The sequence below is a fragment of the Marmota marmota genome, unplaced genomic scaffold (genome assembly GCF_001458135.2).
Source record: "Marmota marmota marmota unplaced genomic scaffold, marMar, whole genome shotgun sequence".
Lineage (NCBI taxonomy): Eukaryota > Metazoa > Chordata > Mammalia > Rodentia > Sciuridae > Marmota > Marmota marmota.
The window spans coordinates 566550-575369 of NW_026000207.1; the positions used below are offsets into that span (position 1 = coordinate 566550).

Sequence of the window (8820 nt, forward strand, 5' to 3'; positions counted from 1 at the left end):
GATGTAAGATCTCACAAGTTTGATATTAATAAAACCAAGATTCAGAAAATATAAAGTACCCACTTATGTGTGTTGAATACACAAAAATTGTTGTGTTGTATACACAACAATTCAATCTAATTTTGGTGATTTTTTTTTGGTACCAAGGTTTGAACTTAGGGCACTCAACCACTGAGCCACATCCCCAGCCCAATTTTTTATATTATTTACAGACAGAGTCTCACTGAATTGTTTAGCACCTCACCATTGCTAAGGCTGACTTTGAACTTACGATCCTCTTGCCTCAGCCTCCTGAGCCACAGGGATTACAGACGTGCGCCAGCTGTGGGCATAGTTTTGGTGATTTTTAATATAATCATCTAAAGAATAGCAAGAACCAGGCGCTACAGCCACACCTATAACCCCAGTGACTTAGGAGGCCCAGGCAGGAGGATTGCAAGTTCAAGGCCAGCCTCAGCAACTTAGTGAGGCCCTGTCTCAAAATAAAAAAGTGTTGGGATTTGGCTCAGTGTAGAGTGCCCCTGGGTTCAGTCATCAGTATTGGGGGAAAAAAAAGAAAGGCAAGAAATTGATCATAAAAAATAAGAAGAGCAGTATATCTGGGGAACAGAAATGGGTAGATGGGGATCACACAAAATCATAAAACAAAATCCTTCTTTGGGCAGGAGCTGGTAAATAAATCAGTTTTATTTTACTATTAATCTACATACATTATTTATAATTTTAACGTTACCTGGAAGTGTGGCCAGTTCAAATGAAGCATTGGTCATTAAACTGAATTTAAGCAGCCACAGTAAACTTGAGGCTGATGCATGGCACAGCTCTGTCACGTGGCTCATGTTTTCCTGTATTTATAGGAAAAGTGATTTCGGAAATGCCATCAGAAAAGCAGCTGTTGTAGGGCTGGGGACTAGCTCAGTGGTAGAGTGCTTGTCTAGCGTTCACCAGGGTCTGGGTTCCATCCCCAGCACCACAAACAGTCAGAACGCATGTGTTCTAAGAGAACGTACCACGAAGGGGAGCGACATGCGACATACAAAAGGAAAACGCAGGGAGAAGTCAGCCTCATAGCACCAGCACGAGGAAGCAGAGCATCGAAAGGAAGGAAACTCGGCATGAATTGAAAACCTTACTGAAGCGGTGCCTCCCAAGAGGAGCCGTGGAGCCCGGCTCCACAGGACAGGGCAGGTGGCAGGACAGGGCAAGTGGCAGCGGTGGGCTCTGCCAGGGCTCCTGGGGGGAAGGGCTGGCAGGAGCACGCGCTTTACCGCCCCGCGAGGCTTGGCCACCTGCTCCCACACCTGGCTGGCCCTGCTGTCCAGGCGCTCCCGTCTGGGGAGTCCCTGGCCGCCCCGCGGAGCTATCCCGCAGCTCCAGTCCTGCCACCAGAAGTGCGAGGCTCACCCCAAAGATGGCCTGCACCTGTCCTTCCTCAGACCCGCATCCCTGCTTCTTTTCGTGTGTGGACCTCCACCAGGGCTCCAGGTTCTGGCCCAAAACCTGGCCAGTTCTCTAGGCCTGGACCCTGCCTGGTTCAAATTCTTAGCAGGAGCGAGCATTGTGACGTCACTCTATCACTTTAGCTGCTATAACCAGGCAACCTGAGGTTCATTTACTGTCGCATAGGGATGGCCTTGGAGCCATGGGCACAGCCCAACTCCTGGGCAGAGACAGGCCTCCTAGAGGTCTCCCCAGGTCAAGGGGCCCAGTGCGGCTCTCTCCTGCTCTGGCTGCCTGGCATCCGCTGTCCATCTCTGCCCCGGAGCCGCTTCTCCAGACCAGTTTGTAGTGATCCTGGGCAGCTGGTGTGGGCCAGCCCCAGGTATTTCTTAGTAACATGTGCCATCTACCCTGATTCTACAGAACAGAGAATGGGGAAGGGCACCTGGGAATGAGTCACCTAGGCAGGAAGCAGCATGTGGGAGGTACACCGGGCCTTCAAAGTATGGAACTCAGGAGGGTGGGTGGCCTGGGGCGGCAGGGTCTCCATGCAATGTATATGGGGCTCTGTCAGGAAGTACCCAGTCAGGTAAAGGTCAGGGTGGCAGGGTGTTGCACTGGACAGTCGAAACACTGAAGGCAGACTCCTGCTGCCACTCCTGCTTGTCCCCTCCTGTCCCTCACCCACTTCTGACTGTGGCAGAGGAGCCCACTCAAGCTCTTACCACCGCTCAGGCAGAGGTGGCTCTTGGGCTTCCCATTTCTCTTCCGCACGTCCTTGTTCATCCAAGCTCATGACTGGGCTGCTATGTCCAGCGCTTTTCTAACTTACTGATGCTCCTGTTCTCCTATCCAAGTCTACATGTGGCACCTACGTAAGTTATGTACAGGTATCCTGGGTGGCAATGGCTGTTTGGAAGACCTGAAGTGCTTCAGGGAGTAAAGAACACAGCACTAACTTCAATGCAAATGACACATGAGGGACATCAGCCATCAGTGGAATGTGGAAGAATTACCCAAGAACCACTAAGAGGAGGAAATAAAGACCAAAAGGATTGAACTGATACAGGGAACAAAATAAGTAAGGGTCTTTTCCCTACAGAGAGAAACTGGACACCAGAGAATAAAACTGTCCCAATCTGCAAGTATCCCTTTGTTACAAACCCATATTTAGAAGTTCATCCCATGGAAAAACCAATCTCCGAGAAACATGAATTGGGAAGAATTAACATCAAAGCTGAACGGAGAACTATTCTCCACCCACACCTTGTCCCACAGAAAGCTGGAGGTCCCCACACAGGCAGGGCCTAATTCTGTTCTCAATCCATTCTAGAAAATGAAAAGACCCCCAAGGTTAAAGGTGGCTTAAATTATAAGGCCTTTATTATTACAAACCAGAGCAACATGAGGAGGTACTTTTCCAGGCTAGGTGACTTGGGAGGCTGAAAACATCCATTGAAATTTCAAGTAAAAGCTGGGCACAGTGACATGTGCTTGTGATCCCAATTACTTGAGGGCTGAGGCCTCAGAATCATTTGAGCCCATGAGTTCAAGGCCAGATTTTATGTAAGATCAACAATGTCCATCATGAAAGAAAACATCTGAAAGCCACCAGAGATGGGTCATATTCACACCCACTCCAATCACACAAAAGGGAATGAGGACCCTCTGAACTCAGATGTCCCATGGCTCACCCTGGGCATTGGAGAGAGTACAAGTGCTACTGTCCCTGAAGATGTTGGGTAACTAAGCTGGAGAAGTTGAGATGAGTTCAGGCATGAGTTTTGGCAGAAACTTGAGGTGGTCAGGAAGTGCAACACAGACCTGGAAAGCCACCGAATATCTGGCAAACAAGGTATGTCCCTGTGTGAATGTTCATGTGAGGCCTGACATCTCACTGACGAATCCTGCTGTGTGAACAGCTCAGCTAAAGCCGGCCTGCAGCATGTATTTTCTGGTGCCGAATGAGGTGGGAGCTTAAGCTGTAGGCCTTCCCACACTCACTGCACTCATAGGGCCTTTCTCCTGTGTGCACTTTCTGATGCCGAACTAGGTGGGAGGTCCTGATGAAGTCTTTCCCACATTTACTGCACACAAAAGGCCTTTCCCCTGTGTGAACCCTCTGGTGTGCAATAAAGTCAGAGCTTCGACTAAAGAACTTGCCACATTCAGTGCACTCAAAAGGCTTAGTCTCAGTGTGAATTCGCTGATGTTTAATAAGAGTGTATTTGTGGCCAAAGGATTTCCCACAATCACTGCAATCATAAGGATTTTCCCCTGTATGGATGCTTTCATGCTGAACAAGTGTGGATTTGTGCCTGAAGACTTTCCCACAATCATTGCACTTGTAAGGCCTTGCTCCGTTGTGCACTCTCTGGTGTACAATTAGGTTAGAGTGATGGCTAAAGTATTTTCCACATTCACCACACTTATAAGGCATTTCTCCTGTGTGGATTCTCTTGTGCTGAGTAAGATTGTCTTTGCGACTAAAGGCCTTCCCACACTCACTGCACTCATATGGTCTCTCTCCAGTGTGGATCCTCTGGTGCTGGACCAGTGTAGCTTTGCGACTAAAGGCTTTCCCACACTCGCTGCACTCATAAGGCTTCTCCCCACTGTGGATCCTCTGGTGCTGGACCAGTGTATCTTTGCGACTGAAGGCTTTCCCACATTCACTGCACTTGTAATGCATTTGTCCAACATGCAGGATCTCCCTGCTTGCAGTTCTCTGGGCTGTCTTCCTCTTGTTATGGGTGATCTTTTGTTGGCAATGGCCCAAGCTAGCCTGGAAGTTCTTCTGCTCCACCTCACATTTAAAGGGGTTTTCTAATAAGTGAGTTCTTCACAAACTCTGCAGTTCTTCACCAATGAAGTCTTGCCTTCATCTCTTTGTGAAGGTTTCTCTACACTGTAATGCTTTAAGTTCCAGTTAAAGTCTGTAATGAACGACAACTGTCTCCCATATACCCCACATGTGTAAGTCTGAAGTCCACAGTGTGTTCCTTCCAGGAACAAAATATGTTTCAAGATGGGGCCACATAAATCACAAGGGTGAGCTGCTTGTGTGGCTGCACCTAGTAGATGTAGAAGTACTACCATGCAATACTCCTACAGAAATGCTCTGCTTCCATCCTTCACTCTGCACCAACACCCTGAAAGCAGAAAAATACTGCTGACACACAAGATGACTTTGGTAGAGGGGGCAATCCATCACAACTGTGAGTCTAGTACACTCAGGGTTAAGTCTATGGGACTATTGGCTGGATGGGGCTCAGATTTGAAAGTCTGCTGTATAGGGACCTAAAGTTTACAGAATGGAGAAGGCCTCACAAGGGACAAAGACACGATGATGTAGCACAGGCAGAAAAGGTCAGCAGGCTACAACCTCATCCTCTGCAAATGGCTTTTAGCAAGGCCTTGGCTGGCTGTTGGTGACAGATAAACACAATGCAGAAATGCATGTCTCTGCCCAGGAAATCTACTGAAAACAAAAGATGGGGGTGCAAGGACTACTGAAGGGTATCTGCACATCTGATTCGTTCATGTATGTTGGAAAGTACTGCAGAGAGAGGGGTAGAAACAGCCCTGGGTCTGAAATAAGAAATGACAAGTGTCCAGAACAGGGAGGCAAAGACTGAAATGAGGCATGGCCTCTGGCTTTGGAATCAAATCATGGCAAATTCCTGGTACCAACAGAACACAGCACTGAAGTCGTGCCTTCCCCACCAGGGAACCACCAGTGTCCGTCCAGGCCTCTCCTGTTGTGGGAGCGTCATAACTTCTGAGGAACCCAGGGTTCCCTCTCTCATTACAGTCAGCAACCACAAAGGATCTGGAAGATTCCAGTCACCGGGGGAAGATGGGACAGGGAACTCAAAGCACTGGCTCTGAGTAGCCCCCCAAAGAAACGAACATAACAGAATAAAAAAAAGTCTTGCTGGTACTGCCGGTAGGGTCCACAAATGGCGGCTTGACACAGGTGGACCCAAGAAAGGTCAACTAGACAAAGGTGGCAGACGCTGGAGCCCAGAGGTGTCAAGACAGGAGACTCGCCAAGGACTGGTGGGATGCACTGGGCGGACCGCCTGACCCCCAGCCCCCCTGGAGCAGCTGCAGAGGAGTTAGGGAGCGCAGGGAGCGGGGAGACCAGAAACCCCGCTGGGAAGTGGCACCAGAGAACCCAGGCGAGGGGCTCGGGGCGAAGGGCGGTGCCCACAGCGCAGGCCCCGGCGAGGCCGCCGCGGCACCAGCGTCCTCACCGCCCTCCCCAAGTCGGATCCCCGGGGCGGCAGCCTCGCCGCGGGCCGGCGGCTCCACCCTCCGGCCCGACACCCCGCGCCCGCCGGGTGCGCCACAAGGGCGCGGGGGACCGGCTCGCTCCGAGGGCACAGCAAACCCGCAACGCCCGACCAGCCACCGTCCGGCTGCTCACCCGTGGGTTCGCGCCCGCAGCTCGCCGTCCCACGACGCCGCGGCTCCTCGCCCCACGCCCGGCCGCGCTCCGGTCCCGGCGCTCCGCCCGCGAGCCGTGGTGAGGGGAGCGCAGCACCCACCCACTCTGCCGCGGGGACAGCGTCCCCCTCCTAGTCTCCCCGCGTCCGTCAGCGCGGAACCGGCCCGGCGCTGCAGAGCCCCGCCTCCCACGGTCCCGCTGTGCGCCCCACAAGATGTCCGCGAGGAAGATGCCGGATGTCCCGCCCACACGCCCCACGCACGCACGGAAGTGACTTTAACAGCACCGGCGCCGCAGCGTCTCCTGGGTAATGTAGTCTCCAGAAAGTGAGCGTCCCCAGAGACGCCGGGCGGGGCGGGGCCTCGCTGGTATTAAAGGGCCCACACCCCGAAAGCACCCAGTGCTTCCAGCCAGGATCCCAGAAATGCCGGGAGGCAAATTCTTTCAGATGTTTCCCAAATGGGCATGCCACATCAAATGTGACTCGGAGTCCATTCACAGTCCATCCGTGTTTTTGTGGAAATATGCGAAGAGGAAAGCTTTAAGTCATGTTGTTGCCTTCAGCGGTGAGAGGAGTGTTCCCAGACAGCCATAAAGTGGAAGAAGGGGCTGCAGACCGCCACCTTGGGGAGACTTCGTGCCCCCGAATGGACTAAAGTGTAGCTCTTCCACTGGTTCCTCGGAGAAGGCTCACCATAGGGAAGGGGCCACTGGGCTACCCTGGAGCGGGGGTGGAGGAGGGCCTTTCCTGTCTGCAGAGTCAGGATGCTGATCCACCAAGGGGGCAGCTTTCACCCAAATGCTGATTCCCAGCCTGCGGTACAGGCCTTTCCTTTTAGTAATATTCCGCCTGTCCGCAAAAAAGGGGACAATGATTAGCCCCTGTGCCTGGACAGGCTGACAAGGCCCTAGAGGCCGCACGTTTCAGAGCTGAGGTGTGAACCTGGAAGTGCAGTTGGGGAATGCCATACTCTCATTTGTTTGCTGGGAGGTGATTCTTGACTCATCTGCAATTACAGGGACAGTATTTGAATTGAAAGTTGAGATTACTTAAGGAGAAGAGGAAGAGATTTGTGAATTGTTTAAATTACTAAAAGTTCATCTTAATTCCACAGCTTTCACAGATACATGCAGAAATGCCTCTAGTTAAATGAATATGTGATAGGTGAGAACAGTTAAGATGTCTGCAAAATCTTGTTATGGCCAGGCTATATGGGCAATGACCAAACAGACTCCATTTTACCCTGAGACTCCATATCATGTAAGATAATGCTTCTCCAATGGGAAAGCCCCGCCTCTGTACCCATTACTAATTGCCTAGCATAGCATACTTAGCAACACAAAATAGCAATTCTTATACAATGTAAAATCATTCTCTTTGGTTTCCATTTTGCTTGGGCAGTGTACCTTGTTGGAAAATCATTAGTAGCCATTCTTTAACTGGTACTCAACTAGGGTCATTTTGATCCATTTCTCTTTTGATTATGATTATGGAAAAATCCCATGAGAAATACTGAATGAGAATGAAAATATGATTAAGGACATTGCAATTTTTTGCTAATGGCTTTATTCAGCGTGCTTGCTTATTAATTGCTATGCCAACCTGGATGTGGTTTTTCTGGTTTCCTGAAATGTTGATGCTGTTTCCTGCAGAGACAATGTGGCCCTTTAGGGAGCAGTCCTGACTAGTTGGACAATAAAGACTCTTCAATTTGGACAAAACTGGGATTTGGTGTGTCTTCTGAGTGACCTCCCCCATAAAAATCTGAGCACCAGATACTGAAGTCTGAGAAGGGAGAAATGCAGAGCTGTGCTGGACCTTGCCCAAGCATGATTTAGTTATCCAAATACATTTTCCCCCATTATTCAAACCCTTGAGTGCTACTTGCTCAGAGGGAGTATTAAGGCATTTATGACATATTTCTTGGGTGGTGAAGATGAACATGGTGCTGGAGGAGTGTGTTTATACATGGCTCCAACAAATGTTCATTGAACACTGCTGCATTTCAGGTACTCTTACATGCATGAAACAAACCGGAAAACAAAGACTCCAGTTATCAAGGAGCTAACACTGTATTCCAGGAACACGGTGGAATGAATACAAAATCAGGTGCTGAATCATATGTAATATTAGAATGTGGTCAGCACAATGGAAAAGAGGAGATGAAGGCATAAGAGGAGCAGGGATGAGCTCTTATGCCTATTTGGGCTGGTGGGAGGGCAGGGGGAAGACAGCCAGTGTAGTAATGAATGGTTGGTTGGATCCAAGATGGGGGCTGCTTTGAAAGGAAAGGAAATAAAATATTATTACTTCAGGACACATTCACTCCTCCAACCTGTTGCCAGGGTTACCTGCCTCCAGGGGGTTGCTCCTCCCTGCAAGGAGTCATTAATGAGTAGCCCTGGGTGACTCCATTCCTGCTCTTACCCAGGGCAGCTTCCTTCCTGCCCTTAGTTTACTCCACTTTTTGGGTCAAGTAGGCAGGATGGGAGAAGGAAAGGGCGTGAGAACAAAGGAAATCCAAAATGTATAGAAGGGGCAGGACACCCTCACTTGCTTGGGCACCTACTTTCTCTGCAGAGGAACCGCTGTCTGTCTGTATCTGTTCTATCCTTTAAATAAAACTTTTTGCACCTACCTCGGCGTTTTCAGTACCAGGGGATCGGGACTTGGCCCTGATTCTCATCACCAGTGCTGCCCTCCACCTGCGTCGGCAGCTGAACTTAAGATCACTCATGTGAATTCGCAGGGACACTAAATAAACACAACTAACCTTTACACTAAATTAAAACAATTAACCTTTACCCAAGCTTCAGGATGGCTTCTCCGCTCTCAGCCTCAGGATCCCCAAAAGGGAGAGCAAGAGAAAGTCAGGAGAGGCTGGCGAGAGAGAGAAAGCACATTCAGAAGTGAGCTTTTATTGAGG

The 8820-nt window shown here is 50.0% G+C and overlaps 1 protein-coding gene across 1 annotated transcript; it reads right to left on the reverse strand.

The window, feature by feature from the left end:
* Positions 1-2801: 2801 nt before the first annotated feature.
* Znf134 (zinc finger protein 134) lies at positions 2802-6141 on the reverse strand. Its single transcript, XM_015505551.2, has 2 exons — positions 5873-6141; positions 2802-4592 (listed from the first exon to the last, which is right to left on the reverse strand). The coding sequence occupies exon 2, from the start codon at positions 4130-4132 to the stop codon at positions 3368-3370; it is 765 nt and encodes a 254-aa protein (XP_015361037.1). The 5' UTR covers positions 4133-4592; positions 5873-6141; the 3' UTR covers positions 2802-3367.
* Between the last annotated feature and the right edge of the window lie 2679 nt (positions 6142-8820).